At 39.9% G+C, this 20,877-nt stretch overlaps 1 protein-coding gene across 1 annotated transcript; it reads left to right on the top strand.

Moving 5' to 3' along the window:
- The first annotated feature begins 6,778 nt into the window (after positions 1 to 6,778).
- On the top strand, positions 6,779 to 10,336 carry LOC130234005 (aurora kinase A-like). The gene is made up of 8 exons (XM_056464286.1): positions 6,779 to 7,506; positions 7,681 to 7,769; positions 8,671 to 8,765; positions 8,869 to 8,919; positions 9,011 to 9,389; positions 9,509 to 9,682; positions 9,797 to 9,956; positions 10,087 to 10,336. The coding sequence occupies exons 1-8, from the start codon at positions 6,779 to 6,781 to the stop codon at positions 10,334 to 10,336; spliced, it is 1,926 nt and encodes a 641-aa protein (XP_056320261.1).
- The last annotated feature ends 10,541 nt before the right edge of the window (positions 10,337 to 20,877 follow it).

A 20,877-nucleotide genomic window follows, 5' to 3' on the forward strand; every position in this document is an offset into this window, starting at 1 on the left:
GTTTGAGCCTGAATCAGACACAGCTGAACCTCACGCCTGCTCTCTAAATCAAATCTGACAAGTGTCTTTCATACATATTCAGAATAAGCATGTGTAAGTAATCTGAAATGTTCACATATCTTTTGAGAGTTTGTTGTTTGAGATGTAGAACGCAGGGAAAGCATCAGCAATGAGAGATGCGCAAAGAGAGACACTGCAGCGCTGCTGAAGATTGTGGGTGTTGACAGCGGTTTAAAGGATAAAGATGAATTTGTAGCTAAATTGTTAACAGTGCCAAACTGCTTTTCCCTTGTTTAAGTCCTCGCTACAACATACCGTTAATGCTAGACACTGTGCATGTCATAGATCAATTTTAACAAGTAAAAATACTTACAGGTTGTGGCATACAGCTTCGTCTATTATGGTTGGAGCTGCTTCTTCTTTGAGGAGTTTTTAGCCGAATCCAGCACTGAACTGGGAGAGAATCTGGAAGCTGTTCTTTGTCAAATGCTAGAGCTATTTCTTTTCATAAATCTCTGGATCATAATTAAAATGAAACTGTAAGCACTTCTGTCTTTGTGTCATTTCTTCAATCAATCAAATACAGAAACAGAAGAAGCTCTGTGGAAATAGCAGCGATTGGACGGCATTTCATCTTTCTCTGCTACATTACAGCGCCTCTGGTCACGCCCCTTTACTGCACAGGGTTTATGCGCATGGTGAATGCGCGGATGTATTTTTATGTAGTCCTTAAAATTTGTTCGCTGTAGGCTTTGCTAAGCTAACTCTGTAAAAGCCAACGTCTCCCTTTGGATTGAACTCTGAGCGTATTACACTCAGAGATGTTGTTTATGTTCACACAGCTACATTACACATCAACTAAAGTTTAAAATATGACATCAAAGTGAACCACACTCTTTAAGTAAAACATCTAAACACAAAATACACTGAAACTTGTGGTATTAGTGATACTCCATCATGTGAGGTATATACTCTATATATACTATATATAATAACTTGGCATGGATGTCTGGTCAAGTAAACTTAATATAAGGCAAATTATGTGGGTATTATACATCACTATAGACACATTACTTGTAGTGAGATTCCTGTAATACTCGATTTCTTACCACCAACATCCAGCGATGATGCTCGTTCACTATTCCCAGAATAATCTTGTGTGTTGTTGGATCAATCTGAAAGCAGTCAGACAAATACTATTCTCAGTTACTTAAAAAACATAATTTATATCTTTACAAAATGAGAATCAGAATCAAGTGCAGACCTGGATTCTTCTATGTTTCCTCTGCCAGATTAAGGTCGTGGTAACACTGTCAATTACAGCTGCTGTTTCTGCATGGTGATGGTTGTGTTTGTTTACGAGCATCATCAAATGTGCATTGATGACCTTAGAAAATTATTCTCAAAGGTTCGACTTGGTAAAAATATGGGGAGCTCAGTAATTGCAACTTTTAGGTGGTCTACGTTAATGTTTTTTTAACTGCACCATTCAATTCAATTCAATTCAATTCATCTTTATTTCTATAGCGCTTTTACAATGTGGATTGTGTCAAAGCAGCTTAACATAGAAGTTCTAGTACATTGAAACTGTTTCAGTCCAGTTTTCAGAGTTGAACCTCAGTTTACTTCAGTTCAGTGTGGTTTAATTTTTACTGTTGAAAGTCCAAACACTGAAGAAGAAATCTATCAGTGCACAGCTCCACAAGTCCCAAACCAAGCAAGCCAGTGGCGACAATGGCGAGGAACAAACTTTGTTTTCTATGTGTAGCTGTCCAATCTGCAACTGAATGGGACCCATGCAGTTGAACATGTCCTCAGCCAAGTGGACTTCCAGTTATGGACTGGATCTGATAGGGGTTGTTGTGGAATTCTTTTTTTTGAGCTGGAGTCTGTGGCATAAGTCTGCAGAGATGAAATTGCCGGCTGACCCAGAGTCGAGGAGGACATACACTGTAGAAGAGTAGTGGTTCATGGATGTACATGGACAGGGGAATCAGTAACCACACTCACTGCAGGTCGGGTTAGACGAATGGCCTGTATTACATGTCCACCTTGTCTACAGTAGAGACACAGTTTGGCTGCATGATGATGCTGAGACGTGCAGAGATCTATTCAGGGTTCATACACATTTTTACTACAAAAATTCCATGACTTTTCCAGAACTTTCAAGTCAGTTTTCATGACCTAATGTTTCATGTAATGTCTACATGTACGTGGTAAATCAAAAGAAACGTTTACATTTATTACAGCATATCATAAAACACCCAATAGTTTCAATTAAATTTTATATCGATGTAAAATAGACGATGGCTACACAGCACTAATAATGTGAGAGCATGTTTTTGGCCAAATAAAGAAAAGAAGTAAAAACAACTAACCTCCATTTCAATATAAAGATATTTGTCAAACTAATTTTAGATGATGTTAATAGTTTGTTAAGCTAGTAATAGTCTTCTATTATAAAGCCGCAATCACACTGCACTTTCTGCTCAATAGACTTTCATTCATAGGCATGCGAATGCGGCAGACCAGAAACGCAAGCACGTGTTTTGCATTTCACAGCATACGAAAGTTCAAGCTTGGTGAATTCATACCTGTGAAATCGCATCGGGTGATTGCGTGAGACCAATAGAAGAGCATTTAAAATAAGAAATTTTAAATATGGAGCAATCGTTCACTTTTATTAATGTCTAATCATATTGTTTACACACCCCCCCACCTTTCGCAGCACCATACAACAGAATTTTGCAAGCACAAGCTCTAGTGTGACGGCAACTTAAGTCGCTTTGGACAAAAACGTCTGCTAAATGACTAAATGTAAATGTAATTTCCATGACTTTTCCAGGTTTTCCATGACCGTATGAACCCTGTCTATTGCCTCCCCTTGTAAAACTGTCTCTGCAAACTGAACAAAACAAAAAATGATTTAATTTGAATTCTTTAGATAAACAATTTTAACAGTATGTGTTGGGTTAGTACATTTAATAAAACTATCCATCTGGAATTACCCCCCCCCCCCCCTTCTTCATAAAACCAGGTCACATTCTTTACTTATGACAATAATTATATTTTACACTCACTTTTAAGACCAGGACACCACAAGACGTTCCATCTTTCTGGCATCTATGAGGGAGAGTGCTGAGTGTCCACATTGAAACGTTGCAGTTTTCCTCATGAATGCTCTGTGACCAATAGCAAGTGTGCAGTATGTAGCACATCATTAAACAACTTTGTTGTACCAGACAAAATACAATAAAATAAAAAAATACAATTTTACATTGTTGATTCCTAACATCTTAATTTTTCTGTTTCCCCAGGTGGATCCAGGAAAAACCTCCTTTTCTCATGTGGGTACATGACCTTTAAAGGGGTGGTCCAGAGTGTATTTAAAAGGCTTAATATCTTACTTTGATTATATACAGCTACTCTGCTAACATGAAAACGTCATATTTCCTAATTTCCTCTGAAAGGCCCGCTCTCAAGAGGCTCTGATTGGTCAGCTAACATAATGTGCTGTGATTCGCGGATCGGCTCCACTTCACCAGGAAAAGTGTCACACCTCTACTAGCACGCGCTTTGCCTCTGCTGTGTAAACACTGTCAGTCAGAGTATCTGGTAACCGCATCAGTTTGAGCCTGAATCAGACACAGCTGAACCTCACGCCTGCTCTCTAAACAAAATCTGACAAGTGTCTCTCATACATATTCAGAATAAGCATGAAACGTTCACATATCTTTTATGAGTTTGTTGTTTGAGATGTGGAACGCAGGGAAAGCATCCGCATAGAGATACACTGCAGCGCTGCTGACGATTATGGCAGTTTACAGGGGTTTGACGGATAAATATGAATTTGTAGCTAAATTCTTAGCGGTGCCAAACAGCATTTCCTGTTGTTTAGGTTCCTGTTGTCCTTGCTAAACATACACTTAAGTAAAACATACACACACAACATACACTGAAACTTCAGGTTTTAGTGATATTTCATCATGTAAGCTCCTGTAAAGCTTAGTGCATGAATGTTTGGTCAAGTAAACGTAATATAAAGTTAATTATGTGGGTATTATACATCACTATAGACACATTACTTGTAGTGAGACAAATACAAGTAATGTGACTTTTACATTAACAAGCAGTTGGACAGGTGTACCTAATAAAGTGGCCGGTGAGTGTACAGTACACATACATTTCTTAATAAATAGCTTAGGCTACTGTAAAATAAAACCATTAACGTACCCTATGTTTTTTTTCACAAGCCTTGGAAACCTAAAGTAGATTCTTCTTTTCAAAGGTCGTCGTAAGAAAATGAACGAATAACCTAGTTTTGTCATGAGGCCACGGCTGCGTTCAAAATGGCATATTTACACGCAAATTACATGTAACAGAGATGGCTTTAATGTTATTTTTTTTTAAATCATTCTGAGTTTAAATGTTGTAATGTTCTAAAGGAATAGGGCATAGGGCAGATTATTGGAAACAGAACAGCTCTAGAGGTGTAGTTTGCAAATGTTCGTGGAATGGATTTGGGAAACACCAAATCAACAAACTATGTTTGTAACGACGGAGCTTGTGACCTTAGTTGGCTAATGATGGTTTTCAAAAACGCACGCCAGATTGATTTCTTACAATTATTGCCTCATTTGCTGCTATCAATGAAATATTGACTGACTGTCTTGAATAAACCTTCTGGCTTACCATTGTATGGTGTCATTCATCCTCTCTACCAACCTGCTGGGTTTCAGAATAGTACGGTGACCAAATGCTCCTCTTTATCCCCGGCTTGGCACAGACATTCTTGCTGATCTGTTAATATATAAACATATTGTAAGATAAATTATAGTCAAGACACATTTATGTTTACCATACAGAGTGTGTCAAACCAGCTATACAGAGATAAACACAGTAGACTATCTCAAAATATATCTTCTTGATGTGCTGAGAACTCTCTGCCTTGGTACTATAAGATCCTTTATGGAGTCTCAAAATGGTGAAAGAATTTTGTAAACACATTCAGCCACCTCTGCTTCTGTTGAGTTCAGATGAGCGTTATCTGAGAAATAGAACAAATTCATTTTTTCCCGCTATAATGAAAATTATAAATGATATAAAATGATGAGCAAATGTTTGTGAGCCTGCTGTAAAGATATAAAATGTTCAGTATAATAAAACAAAATTATTTGTAGCAGTTTCCACTACAAACAGCATTATTACTCAACCAGAAACGCTTTTAATAGCTATTAGAAATGACTTTGTATACATTTGCTCTATTAAATATTACATACATTTATACTACAGCTACACACAGACAGTTTTGATTGTGTCAATAATAATTATCTTTATCGGTGTGTTCAACCTCCTGTATTATCATTTGACTGGCACACTGAACATTCTGACACCTATTTAAAACATATTTTACTTAAAATGAATCACTATTTTTGAGCCTTTTTCTGCCCTTTATTAACGATTCAGTTCCTGTATACTTTCTTCTTTAGTGTATGAAAGTACAAAATGTGTCTGGGGATTGACATTTCAAAACAGACACTTCTTTTTAATGTTGGTATTCCATACATTTATATCATCTTCATTCATTCATTTTCCTTCAGTTGAGTCCCTTATTTATCAGAGGTCACCACAGCAGACTGAACCACCAACTATTCCAGTGTATGTTTTTCACAGTGGATGCCCTTTCAGACACAACCCAGTACGGGGAAACACCCATACTGTTTAAACACATTTCTAAACATAATAGTTTTAATAACTAATTTCTAATAACTGATTTATTTAATCTTTGTCATGATGACACTAAATAATATTTGACTAGATATTTTTCAAGACACTTCTATACAGCTTAAAGTGACATTTAAAGGCTTAACTAGGTTAATTCGGTTAACTAGGCAGGTTAGGGTAATTAGGCAAGTTATTGTTTATCAATGGTTTGTTCTGTAGACTATCGAAAAAAATGAGCTTAAAAGGGCTAATAAATTTAATCTTAAAATGATTCATAAAAAATTCACAACTGCTTTTATTCTAGCCAAAATAAAACAAATAAGACTTTTTCCAGAAGAAAAAATATTATCAGAAATAGTGTGAAAACATTTCCTTGTTCTGAAATATTTTAAAAAAGAAAAAATTCAAAGGGGGGCTAATAATTCTGACTTTAACTGTATATAATGGCAATTTTTCTATATTGTATAATAACAACATCATAATACAAATAAGAATATACTATATATTATTATCTAATTGTGTTATTTGCTCCAGAGCAAATAGGTTTGACTGCAATGTTAAGCTTTACAGCGTAATAATAAATGCAATATGAAAACGTTGTTGTTTTGAATCATTTATTTAACATCTTTATATTGTTGTTAGTTTAATGTTATTGTTGAGTAAACGACAAATTTATATTAAATTACTAACATTATTATTATTATTATTCACGATACAGATAAGAGCAAACTTCCCCACTGTTTAAAGCGCTAATATAGCTTTTCTGTAAATCGCCATTTTCTTTAGAATGATGCTTTTTCTCCTGTGTGCTGTATGCAAATGAGCCATTACGTCAAACGTTTGAAAAGTTCCGTCATAGTTCCATGGAATTACCTGGAATGCAGAGTAGAAGCACACTCATTTACAAGACGACCATTGTTGAATCACGTCTGAATTGTATTATATCACTGGATCGACGTTTTATATCTGATTTATTCAGTTTCAGTTGATCGTGTTACAGAAAATTCAGTTTTCCCCATTGATACTGTCGATTTTGAAAAAAATATATAGCACAATGGGACGAGTTGGAAAGAAATTAAAAAAGTTCTGTAACTGGGCCTTTTCTCGGAAATCCGGGAAAACCCAGCAGAACCAGTGCACAACCGAGGGCGACCTCGGGCCCCAGAGATGTTCTGATGGCGAAGCTGGACCAAGTAACGCCGCGTTCATCTCTCACATTTATACTGGAGCAGCTGGTGTTTCACCAAGCCCAGCACCACAGAAAGCGGAGAAGAAACTAAAGAGGTTCCGGAAATGGTTTTCTCGTAAATTCAAGAAAACTACAACCGGAGCCCAACAGACCCAGCCGAGCAGCCCACAGACTCAGAGACCCCCTGATAGTGGAGCTGCCAGTGTGTCGCCGAGGCCGGTTCAGGACGAGCGGGTCAACAACAGGTGCGTGTCTATCCAGACCCCTGTGAAGACCCCGTCAACAGAAACCGAACAGCACGACGACACTGAATGCTGGCACTTGTGTGTATCTTCTCTGACCACCGCGGATATCAGCGAATCTGACCGCGCTTCACTGCAAAGCTGGCTCTCCTGTGCGTCTTCGCTTGGCACCGCGGAGAACAGCGAATCTGACCGCGCTTCAGTGCAAAGTTGGCACTCTTGTGCGTCTTCGCTTGGCACCTCAGAGAACAGCGAATCTGACTACGCTTCACTGGACAGTAGGCACTGTTGTGGATCTTTGACTAGCAACGCGGAGGACAGCGAATCTGACTGCGATTCAGTGCACAGTAGGCACTGTTGTGGGTCTTCGCCTGGCACCGCGGAGGACAGCGAATCTGACTGCGATTCAGTGCACAGTAGGCACTGTTGTGGGTCTTCGCCTGGCACCGCGGAGAACGGCGAATCTGACCGCGCTTCAGTGCATAGTGGGCACCCTTGCACGTCTTCGCCGACCCCTGACCCCAGTGTGTCCGAGAAAAGCACCGCTTCCTCATCGAATGACGCTTTTTGGAAGACAGAAAAGCAAATCCCAGTGAATTTGGAGGGGAAAAAAGGTCAGTTGATTAAGTGTTATTTTTTATTTACTCCATTGCATTTGATAAAGTAATTACCTACGTTAAAGTACAGATAGTAAATGCAGGTGGATATAACACCAAGTTAAAATATGTATATTATTATGAATTTGTTGTAGCTATACTTGAGATGTTCTGAAGTGCAAAACTGAGATCTGTAGGTGTTATTTCAAGAATTGCACTTATTAGTGTTTATCTTGATCTGATTTATTTTGTGAATCAAAGCCCTGATTTATATATCAGCAGGTATTTGTTAAGTGTTAATTAGCCTATTTGAGTTTATTTAGACCACTGAATTGACCCATCCATGCCAGCTAAAACGTTCAACTGTAAAAGATTATGGCTGTACAGTACATCAAAAACTTATCGATATCACAATACTAGTGTATATTGCAGAAAGTTGAGCTTAAGGCCTCAGAGTAGAGAGCCGAAAATGAATAGTAATGGCAGGAGAAGACAAGAGAGGAAAGTGACAACAGTAAATATGAACTATGAATCAGAACATCTGCTGATACATATATAAAATCATATATTTTACCATGAGCGATACATAAATACATATGTCACAACATCATCTATTTTACCACAATTGTGCAGCTCTAGCTAAAGATGTAAGAAAAATAAAGATAAGACAAGTGTTATAAATACTTAAACACAACTAAATGTTAAGGGGTAAAAGTACTGTTGTTCCTTTCTTCAGGAATGTACTCAAGGTAAAATAGCGGTTGCCAGTTTAAACTGTAATTGAGTAAAAATCCTCCAAAATAATATTTAAGGACAGTAATCTAATAGCTTCCTAATAAATATTCTAAAGCAATCTTCAATCAGCGTTTTGATGGTTTATAAATGTACTTCATTATTTGTTTCACTGATTTTTTTACAGGTGACATCAATGAGGAATATCAAGTCAAGAGGGTTTTAGGTCGTGGAGGGTTTGGAGCTGTCTATGCTGGAATTCGTCGGTCGGATTCACAAAAGGTTTGTTTCAAACATTAAAAAAGTGCTTTCTTGTCATTTAAATTTGATGAATGTTACACGACAGGATCGTGTGAATTAACTGTCGCTTTCACTTGGTCAACAGGTGGCAATCAAAAATGTGAACAAGGATGAAGCAGGAAGAACCATGAAGATTGTAAGTACACCGTGATAAAATTGTTAAAATACTGACCTCAACTTCAGTCCAATCACATCTCACTATCATATGTCTATTATCTCTCCTGTAGCTACCATATCAGAAGACTGTTCCACAAGAAGTCGGTTTGATGTATTTGATGAGCAGAGGTCCTTACGTTCCTCAAATAATACAGCTGCTGGATTGGTATGAGACGCCGAGCCAATACAAACTGGTGCTAGAGCGTCCCAAAGCCTGCATGGACCTGCAGAAGTTTGTATGGCGGCGTCGTAAGAAAATGAGTGAATCGATAGCACGACTGGTGATGCACCAGGTGGTCACTGCTGCAAACGCATGCTGTGAAAGGGATGTCTACCACAGCGACATCAAGCCGGAAAACGTGCTCATCAACCCCCACACCTTTCAGATCAAACTAATAGACTTTGGTGTTGGAAGACTCATCACCAGCTCTGGTTATTCAACATTCTGTGGTATGTATTATAATAAAGACAAGTTATATTGAGCCTTCCAGGCAAAGCCAAAGAGATCAGCAGATCAGTTTTTTTTGTTAATATGATAAATATCTAACTGTTCTTGATCTTTCTTCCAGGCACAATGCCTTATGCTCCTCCGGAGTATTATGACTGTGAAAGGTTCCACGCCAAGCCTGCAACGGTGTACTCTATAGGTGTAATGTTGTTCAGGATGCTGCATAGAAAATACCCTCGAAGAGAGCTCAGTAGGATTGTCGCCAGAACCTGGCAGTGTGACAGACTATCCAAAGGTGAGAGAGCATGTGGATGATGAAACAACAACTTAAAACAATGTGATCGCTCACACCAACCGTAAGGTTTGTGGCAATCTAATAACCTGACATCTGTTCCTTCTTTCTTCACAGAATGCATAGATCTGATCTGTTCATGTCTGCAAAGTGATCCAGACAAGCGAATTCCTCTTGAAGACATCCTCCTCCATGACTGGTTCCAGGTCTTGATCCTGAAGCCAAGCAAAGAGAAGAAAACATTCAGAGAAAAAATACAGTCTATATTGAAATTCAGGTCAGTTTAATAACAACAAAAACCCAACATGACTCATGAAATATACAAAATATTCTACTTAAATGTTTGTCACAAATCGTCACTTGTTAATCTGTGAACTGGCCAAATTGAAACTGGTCTTCTTACGCAGGTCTTGTTTCAGTTTTTGTGTTCAAATGTTCATCTTACATGAAACAAATATTGCACATTTTCTACTTTCCAACCAGATAAGAGCACAGCTGAAGAAGATCCTGGGACTTGAAGAAGATAACACCAAGCTCCTTCTCTTCATCCAGCTTCTAACACCAAACTCCTCCTCTTCATCGAGCAACCTAACACCAAACTCCTCCTCCTCATCGAGCAACCTAACACCAAGCTCCTCCCTTTCATCAAGCCATTAACACCAAGCTCCTCTTCTATATTCAGCTACAAAAATTCGTCAAGCCACAAACATGGGGCAGTTTGTGGCTTGACGAAAAGAAAGAGCTGAATGGGGCTGGTGTTTGTGTGCTTGTGTGAAGAGGAGGAGCTAATTGGGGCTGGTGTTTGTGGTTGCACGACAAGGAGGAGCTAATTGAGGCTGGTGTGATGGTTGCACGAAAAGGAGCTGAATGGAGCAGGCGTTTGTGTCTGGATGAAGAGAAGGAGGGGCGGCACGGTGGCCCAGTGGTTAGCACTGTCGCCTCACAGCAAGAAGGTCGCTGGTTCCAGTCCCGGCTGGGTCAGTTGGCGTTTCTGTGTGGAGTTTGCTTATTCTCCCCGTGTTCGCGTGGGTTTCCTCCGGGTGCTCCGGTTTCCCCCACAGTCTAAAGACATGTCCTGTAGGAGAATTGAGTAAAGTAAATTGCTCTTTGTAATACATTTTTTGTTGAGATTGTGTATGTATGTTTGCTCTTTAATGAATAAAAATGAGCACATTTCAAATATAAAGTGTTTTTCATTTCATTCAATAATAACTTCATGCACTCCTATAGTTAAAGTGTTGAACTGTCCTCAGCTAGCAGTTAATGTTGCAAAACAATTTGCCTTAAATATATGGTGACATTGTTTCAGGTTTTATGAAATGGTATGGTGATGTCTGTATACTTTACAACTTATTAAATTCAATTCATCTTTATTTCTATAGCACTTTTTACAATGTAGATCAGGTCAAAGCAGCTTAACATAGTTCTAGTAAATTAAAACTGCTTCAGTTGTCACAGTTGAAGGTCAGTTCAGTTCAGTGTAATGTAAATGTCCCAAACCAAGCCAGTGATGAGGAATAAACTTTACCAGTGGATGTAAGTGAAGTAAAAATACCTTGAGAGAAACCAGGCTCAGCCGGGCATGACCAGCTCTCCTCTGGCCAAACATCTTGTGCAGACCTGCAGTCTGGGCACCTGAGACTACCAACATGGAGAGAATCTGCAAGTCTGAGTAGGTCAGCGGCAGGTGGCCCACGGGATCAGTGAGGAGACTCGGCTGTCACCGGGGTCTTTCAGGAATCAGCCTCATGTTCTCGAATCATCCATGATCATGACAGCCTTCTGCTCAGGATACTGGTTGGATCCAAGCTTATAAAGACTTTGGGATAAAAAGAAACAGACTAATATAATCATTTTTTGGAGAAGTGTTGCCAGTTCAGGTTGTCCTAAATAATGTAGCATAACAATCCTTTAGAGGATTTCAAAAGTTGTACATTTGTATTTTATGTGTATGTATGTACTACTACAAAGCAACTGAAATACTACTACAACACAACTGGAGTTCTACTTTAATACACCTGCAGTAGGACTACAGTAGCACTGCAATACAGCTCCAATACTACAACACAAAAACTAAAGTGATTTACTCACCGGCCATTTTATTAGGTACACCTTAATAGTAGCGGGTTGGACCCCTTTTGCCTTCAGAACTGTGTTAATTTTTTGTGACGTAGATTCAACAAGGTACTGGAAATATTCCTCAGAAATCTTGGTCCATATTGACATGATAACATCACGCAGTTGCTGCAGATTTGTCAGTTGCACATCTATGAAGCAAATCTCCCAAACGTGCTCTATTGGAAACAGTTCTGGTGAATGTGGAGGCCAGCAACAATACTCAGGTAGGCTGTTGCGTTGACACGATGCTCAATTGGTACTAATGGGCCCAAAGTGTGCCAAGAAAATATCCCCCACACCATTACACCACCATCACCAGCCTGAACCATTGATACAAGGTAGGATGGATCCATGCTTCATGTTGTTGACGCCAAATTCTTACCCTACCATCTCGACTCATCAGACCAGGCAACGTTTTTCCAACCCAAAGTCACTTAAAACCCCTTTCTTCCCCATTCTGATGCTCGGGTTTGAACTGCAGCAGATCGTCTTGACCATGTCTACATGCCTAAATACACTGAGTTGCTGCCATGTGATTGGCTGATTAGAACAGTGGCTTAATCCTCCAGATAGAAACAGACTGATGTTTCCTATGTGTAGCTGTCCAATCCACAACTGAACGAGACCCATGCAGTGTCGAACATGTCCTCAGCCAAATGGACTTCCAGTTATGGACTGGATCTGATAGAGGGTGTTGTTGAATTATTTTTCTTGAGCTGAAGTCTGTGACATAAACCTGCAGAGATGAAATTGCCGGCTGACCCAGAGTCGAGGAGGGCATACACTGTAACAGTATAAAAGAGTAGTGATTTCTACAATTGTGGTTCATGGATGTACATGGATAGAGGAATCAGTAACCACACTCACTGCAAGTTGTGGAAGACGAACGGTCTGTATTACATGTCCACCTTGTCTACAGTAGAGACACAGTTTGGCTGCATGATGATTACACTGCTTCCTGAGATGTGCAGAGATCTATTTCCTGCCCTTGTAAAATTGTTTCTGCAAACTGAACAAAACAAAACATGATGAGCTGTAGTGCATAAAGAATGCAAGGTTACAAAAACACATTCAATTTGAATTCTTAGATAAACAATTTTAACAGTATGTGTTGGATTAGTACATTTAATAAAACTATCCATCTGGAATTAACCCCCTTCTTCATAAAACCAGGTCACATTCTTTACTTATTGACAATAATTATATTTTACACTCACTTTTCAGACCAGGACACCACAAGACGTTCCATCTTTCTGGCATCTATGAGGGAGAGTGCTGAGTGTCCCCATTGAAACGTTGCAGTCTTCCTCATGAATGCTCTGTGACCAATAGCAAGTGTGCAGTATGTAGCACATCATTAAACAACTTTGTTGTACCAGACAAAATACAATTTTACCTTGTTGATTCCAAACATGTCTTCATTTTTCTGTTGGTTTCCCCAAGTCGATCCAGGAAAAGGCTTCTCTTCTCATGTGGGCACATGTTCTTTAAAGGGGTGGTCCAGAGTGTATTTTTAAGGCTTGGTATCTTACTTTGATTATATAAATTGACATATACATGTGTGCTCGTGTATTATTTGTAAAAAAAAAACACATGATTTTTTCATATATCTTACTTTGATTATGTACAGCTATTCTGCTATCATGAAAACGACTATCATATTTCCTAGTTTCCTCCGAAACCCGCCCTCAAGAGGCTCTGATTGGTCAGCTAACATAATGTGCTGTGATACGCGGATTGGCTCCACGCCACCAGGAAAAGCATCACACTTCCTCAAGCAGGCGCTTTTGCACTGTGTAAACAGTCAGTCAGAGTATCTGTTAACCGCATCAGTTTGAGCCTGACACAGACAGAAAATGCCATAGAGGACAAAGCTGAAACTCACGCCTGCTCTCTAAATAAAATCTGACAAGTGTCTTTCACATATATTTGGAATAAGCATGTGTAAGTAATATGAAATGTTCACATATCTTTTGCAAGTTCGTTATTTGAGGGGAAAAGTGGCCGCATAGAGAGACACTGCAGCGCCGCTGAAGATTGTGGGTGTTTACAGCGGTTTGACAAATAAATATGAATTTGTACCTAAATTGTTAACGGTGCCAAACAGCATTTCCCGTGGTTTACGTTCTTGTTTACATCCTCGCTAAAACCTACTGTTAACACTAGAAACTGTGCATAATTGATCAACAAAAATAATTATAGGTTGTGGCTCACAATCCACAGATTCGTCTCTTATGGTTGGAGCTGCTCCTTCTTTGGATATGCAGGAGCAGCTGGATGTAGTGAAGCTGGTGCCCAAGAGGAAGTCGGCAAGGCTGTTGCTCTTGTGGTCATGGATTAAATCATATGCGGGATTCTGGGGAGCTCCGTAATTGCAACTTTTAGGTGGTCTACGTTAATTCTTTTGAAAACTGCACCAGTGCCAGCATAGTGAATGACTTTGTCTCCTATTTTGAAAGCAGCTTTAAAAGAACCTTGCTTCATTCCCCTCTGTGTGCTCTCTTGTTGTTTAGTGACATTGCTAAATGATGCTCGTTCACTTTCCCCAGAATAATCTTGCGTGTTGTTGGAGCAATCTGAAAGCAGTCAGACAAATACTATTCTCAGTTATTTAAAAATAAAAACACAATTCATATCTTTACAAAATGTGAATTACAATCAAGTGCAGACCTGGATTCTTCTACGTTTCACCAGGAAAAGCGTCACACCCCTACAAGCACGCACTTTTGCGCTGTGTAAACGCTGTCAGTCAGAGTATCTGGTAACCGCATCAGGTTAAGCCTGAATCATACACAGCTGAACCTCACGCCTGCTCTCTAAATCAAATCTGACAAGTGTCTTTCATACATATTCAGAATAAGCATCTGTAAGTAATCTGAAATGTTCACATATCTTTTGAGAGTTTGTTGTTTGAGATGTAGAACGCAGGGAAAGCATCCGCAATGAGAGACACGCAAAGAGAGACACTGCAGCGCTGCTGAAGATTGTGGGTGTTGACAGCGGTTTAAAGGATAAAGATGAATTTGTAGCTAAATTGTTAACAGTGCCAAACTGCATTTCCCTTGTTTACGTCCTCGCTACAACATACCGTTAATGCTAGACACTGTGCATGTCATAGATCAATTTTAACAAGTAAAAATATTTACAGCTTGTGGCATACAGCTTCGTCTATTATGGGTGGAGCTGCTTCTTCTTTGAGGCATTTAAGCCAAATCCAGCACTGAACTGAGAGAGATTCTGGAAGCTGTCCTTTGTCAAATGCTAGAGCTATTTCTTTTTATAATTCTCTGGACCATTATTAAAATAAAACTGTAAGCACTTCTGTCTTTGTGTCGTGTCTTTTGGAAGCTCTAATAGAGAAACAGGAAAAGCTCTGTGGAAATAGCAGCAATTGGACGGCATTTTAGCTTATTACATTACAGCGCCTCTGGTCACGCCCATTTACTGCAGGGGGTGTATGCGCATGGTGAATGCATGGATGTATTTTTATGTTGTCCTTAAAATTTGTTCGCTGTAGGCTTTGCTAAGCTAACTCTGTAAAAGCCAATGTCTCCCTTTGCATTGAACTCTGAGCGTATTACATTCAGAGATGTTGTTTATGTTCACACAGCTACATTACACATCAACTAAAGTTTAAAATATGACATCGTAGTGGACCACACTCTTTAAGTAAAACATCTAAACACAAAATACACTGAAACTTGTGGTATTAGTGATATTTCATCATGTGAGGTACTTGTAATAACTTGGCATGGATGTCTGGTCAAGTAAACTTAATATAAGGCAAATTATGTGGGTATTATACATCACTATAGACACATTACTTGTAGTGAGATTCCTGTAATACTCGATTTCTTACCACCAACATCCAGCGATGATGCTCGTTCACTATTCCCAGAATACACTTGTGTGTTGTTGGATCAATCTGAAAGCAGTCAGACAAATACTGTTCTCAGTTACTTAAAAAAACACAATTTATATCTTTACAAAATGTGAATCACAATCAAGTTTTACGTTTTATATCTGATTTATTCAGTTTCAGTTGATCGTGTTACAGAAAATTCAGTTTTCCCCATTGATACTGTCGATTTTGGAAAAAATATATAGCACAATGGGACGAGTTGGAAAGAAACGTAAAAAGTTCTGTAACTGGGCCTTTTCTCGGAAATCCGGGAAAACCCAGCAGAACCAGTGCACCAGAGATGTTCTGATGGCGAAGCTGGACCAAGTAACGCCGCGTTCATCTCTCACATGTATACTGGAGCTGGTGTTTCACCAAGCCCAGCACCACAGAAAGCGGAGAAGAAACTAAAGAGGTTCCGGAAATGGTTTTCTCGGAAATTCAAGAAAACTACAACCGGAGCCCAAAAGACCCAGCTGAGCAGCCCACAGACTCAGAGACCCCCTGATAGTGGAGCTGCCAGTGTGTCGCCGAGGCCGGTTCAGGACGAGCGGGTCAACAACAGGTGCGTGTCTATCCAGGCCCCTGTGAAGACCCAGTCAACAGAAACCGAACAGCACGACGACACTGAATGCTGGCACTTGTGTGTATCTTCTCTGACCACCGCGGATATCAGCGAATCTCACCGCGCTTCAGTGCAAAGTTGGCACTCTTGTGCGTCTCTTTGTAAATACATTTTTTGTTGAGATTGTGTATGTATGTTTGGTCTTTAATGAATAAAAATGAGCACATTTCAAATATAAAGTGTTTTTTCATTTCATTCAATAATAACTTCATGCACTCCTATAGTTAAAGTGTTGAACTGTCCTCAGCTAGCAGTTAATGTTGCCAAACAATTTGCCTTAAATATATGGTGACATTGTTTCAGGTTTTATTTCTATTGCACTTTTTACAATGTAGATCAGGTCAAAGCAGCTTAACATAGTTCTAGTAAATTAAAACTGCTTCAGTTGAGTTGTCACAGTTGAAGTTCAGTTCAGTTCAGTGTAATGTAAATGTCCCAAACCAATCCAGTGATGAAGAATAAACTTTACCAATGGATGTGAGTGAAGTAAAAATACCTTGAAAGAAACCAGGCTAAGCTGGGCATGACCAGCTCTCCTCTGGCCAAACATCTTGTGCAGAGCTACAGTCTGGGCACCTGAGACTACCAACATGGAGAGAATCTGCAAGTCTGAGTAGGTCAGCGGCAAGTGGCCCACGGGATCAGTGCGGAGACTCGGCTGTCACTGGGGTCTTTCAGGAATCAGTCTCATGTTCTCAACTCTTCCATGATCATGACAGCCATCTGCTCAGGATACTGGTTGGATCCAAGCTTATAAAGACTTTGGGATAAAAAGAAACAGACTAATATAAGCATTTTTTGGAGAAGTGTTGCCAGTTCAGGTTGTCCTAAATAATGTAGCCTAACAATCCTTTAGAGGATTTGGATTTCAAAAGTTGTACATTTGTATTTTATGTGTATGTATGTACTACTACAAAACAACTGCAGTACAACTTCTGCAATACAACTGAAGTACTATTACTATCCAGTAGGACTACAGTAGCACTGCAATACAGCTCCAATACTACAACACAAAAACTAAAGTCATTTACACTCACTGGCCATTTTTTTAGGTACACCTTACTAGTAGCGGGTTGGACCCCTTTTGCCTTCAGAACTGCCTTAAATTTTTGTGACGTAGATTCAACAAGGTGCTGGTCCATATTGACATAATAGCATTACACAGTTTCTGCAGATTTGTCGACTGCACATCCATGATGTGAATCTCCCATTCTACCACATCCCAAAGGTGCTCTATTGGATTGGGGACTGGTGACTGTTGAGGCCATTTGAGTACAGTGAACTCATTGTCATGTTCAAGAAACCAGTCTGAGATGATTCGCGCTTTATGACATGGCGCGTTATCCTGCTGGAAGTAGCCATCAGAAGATGGGTACACTGTGGTCATTAAGGGATGGACATGGTCAGCAACAATACTCAGTTGGCTGTGGCGTTGGCAAGATGCTCAATTGGTACTAATGGACCCAAAGTGTGCCAAGAAAATATCTCCCACACCATTACACCACCACCAGCAGCCTGAACCATTTATACAAGGCAGGATGGATTCATGCTTTCATGTTGTTGACGGCAAATTCAGACCCTCCCATCCCAATGTCGCAGCAAAAATTGAGGCTCATCAGACCAGGCAACTTTTTTCCAATCTTCTATTGTCCAATTTTGGTGAGCCTGTGCGAATTGTAGCCTCAGTGTCCTGTTCTTAGCTGACAGGAGTGGCACCCGGTGTGGTCTTCTGCTGCTGTTGCCCTTCCGCCTCAAGGTTTGATGTGTTGTGCTTTCAGAGATGCTCTTCTGCAGACCTCAGTTGTGACGAGTGGTTATTTGAGTTACTGTTGTCTTTCTCCTCTGACATCAATAAGGCATTTGTGCCCACAGAACTGCCGCTTACTGGATATTTTGGACCTGGATATTTCTTTTTTGGACCATTCTCTGTAAACCCTAAAGATGGTTGTGCGTAAAAATCCCAGTAGATCAGCAGTTTCTGAAGTACTCAGACCAGCCCGTCTGGCACAAACAATCATGCCATGTTCAAAGTCATTTAAATCCCCTTTATTCCCCATTCTGATGCTCGTTTTGAACTGCAGCAGATCGTCTTGACCATGTCTACATGCCTTAATGCATTGAGTTGCTGCCATGTGATTGGCTGATTAGAAATTTGTGTAACGAGTGGTTGGACAGGTATACCTAATAAAGTGTACAGTAGCATTCAAAATCAACCAGAATATTGAAAATAGTGAGTTTTGTTTTCACGTAATACCAAATATAATTATAGCCCAGTGACTGTCATAAAATAACCAGCTGAAATTTAGACTTTATGTATTTGACATTTGCAAACCATTAATTTATTCACATTTTTTCTTTTGATGGGAGGGTGGCACAGTGGCCCAATGGTTAGAATGGTTACCTTACAGTAAGAAGGTCCCTGGTTTAAGCACCAGTTAGGCTGGGAAGCCCTTCAGTGTGGAGTTTTCATGTTGTCTCCATCTTCATGTGGGTTTTCTCCCACAGTCCACAGACACACGGTATAGGTGAATTGGTTGAAGTCATACAGCAGGAAGAGCATCTGCCTGTAAAAACATCTACCACAGTTATTGCTAGTTCATTCCGCTGTGGCGACCCCTGATATAAAGGGGAATGAGCCAAAGGAAAACGTGTTTTCGACAAATTCATCCTCATTGTCCAGGTTAATGACAGGCGAACTTAAACACACACAAAAATGCTTTTAACAAAATAAAACTACCAAACGCGTACATGTAAAAATAAACTGCACTCATAGCATAAAGATCACATTTATTTAAATTAGGGCTAGTCCATATAAACACATCAGAAGTTACCTGTTAAGACATTGACTTTGTGCACTGGAAGTCCTCCTTACTGGCCTCTGTATTAGCCATACACTCACCGGCCAGTTTATTAGGTACAACATACTCGTCCCAGGGTTGGACCCCCTTTTGCCTTCAGAAGTGTCGTAATCCTTCATGGCATAGATTCAACAATGTACTGGAAATATTCCTCAGAGATTTTGGTCCATATTTACATGATAGCATCACACAGTTGCAGCAGATTTGTCGACTGCACATCCATGGGTAAATGGGTACACTGTGGTCATAAAGGGATGGACATGGTCAGCAACAATACTTAAGTAGGCTGTGGCGTTGACACGATACTCAATTGGTACTAATAAGCCCAATGTGTGTCAAGCAAATATCTCCACACCCAGGGGCGTAGCGGTCATTTTAAAAGTGGGGGGGACAGCTGTATGTGACAATACATTCATATAATTATTAATCACCTGTTTCTAAATGGTCTGTCTCTAAAAGTGAGGGAGACGTATCCCCCCCGTCCCTCCCGGTTGCTACGCCCCTGCCCACACCATTACACCACCACCACCAGCCAGAACCATTGATACAAGGCAGGATGGATCCATGCTTCATGTTGTTGATGCCAAATTCTGACCCTACCATCTCGACTCATCAGACCAGACAACGTTTTTCCAACCCAAAGTCACTTAAAACCCCTTTCTTCAACATTCTGATGCTCGGGTTTGAACTGCAGCAGAGCGTCTTGACCATGTCTACATGCCTAAATACACTGAGTTGCTGCCATGTGATTGGCTGAATAGAACAGTGGTGGAATCCTCCAGATAGAAACAGACTGATGTTTCCTATGTGTAGCTGTCCAATCCACAACTGAACGAGACCCATGCAGTGTCGAACATGTCCTCAGCCAAGTGGACTTCCAGTTATGGACTGGATCTGATAGAGGGTGTTGTTGAATTATTTTTCTTGAGCTGAAGTCTGTGACATAAACCTGCAGAGATGAAATTGCCGGCTGACCCAGAGTCGAGGAGGGCATACACTGTAACAGTATAAAAGAGTAGTGATTTCTACAATTGTGGTCCATGGATGTACATGGATAGGGGAATCAGTAACCACACTCACTGCAAGTTGTGGAAGACGAATGGTCTGTATTACATGTCTACCTTGTCTACAGTAGAGACACAGTTTGGCTGCATGATGATTACACTGCTTCCTGAGACGTGCAGAGATCTATTGCCTCCCCTTGTAAAATTGTCTCTGCAAACTGAACAAAACAAAACATGATGAGCTGTAGTGCATAAGGAATGCAAGGTTACAAAAACACATTCAATTTGAATTCTTAGATAAACAATTTTAACAGTATGTGTTGGGTTAGTACATTTAATAAAACTATCCATCTGGAATTAACCCCCTTTTTCATAAGAACCAGGTCACATTCGTTATTATTGACAATAATTATATTTTACACCCACTTTTAAGACCAGGACTCAAGATGTTTCATCTTTCTGGCATTTATGAGGGAGAGTGCTGGATGTCCACCTTGTAACGTTGCAGTCTTTCTTCCTCATGATTGCTCTATGATTGATCTGCTTGTTAAGTCGGGACGTATCGGTGACCTATGGAATACTGTTTCCGGGTACAAGCCGCAACTCATTTGAACAGAGAAAAAATTTGTTTATGGCCACTTTTTAGTCATGTCACACATTAAGTGAAGTTTATTTATAAACTGATTTTGAGA

Source organism: Danio aesculapii, chromosome 8 (genome assembly GCF_903798145.1).
Source record: "Danio aesculapii chromosome 8, fDanAes4.1, whole genome shotgun sequence".
In the NCBI taxonomy this organism is placed as follows: Eukaryota; Metazoa; Chordata; class Actinopteri; order Cypriniformes; family Danionidae; genus Danio; species Danio aesculapii.

Bases quoted from the DNA above. Each gene is read 5' to 3' on its own strand.
- LOC130234005 (XM_056464286.1), top strand. From the start codon at position 6,779: ATGGGACGAGTTGGAAAGAAATTAAAAAAGTTCTGTAACTGGGCCTTT. The intron at 8,766-8,868 runs GTTTGTTTCAAA...CTTGGTCAACAG, and splicing joins GTCGGTCGGATTCACAAAAG to GTGGCAATCAAAAATGTGAA. The intron at 9,390-9,508 runs GTATGTATTATA...TCTTTCTTCCAG, and splicing joins TGGTTATTCAACATTCTGTG to GCACAATGCCTTATGCTCCT.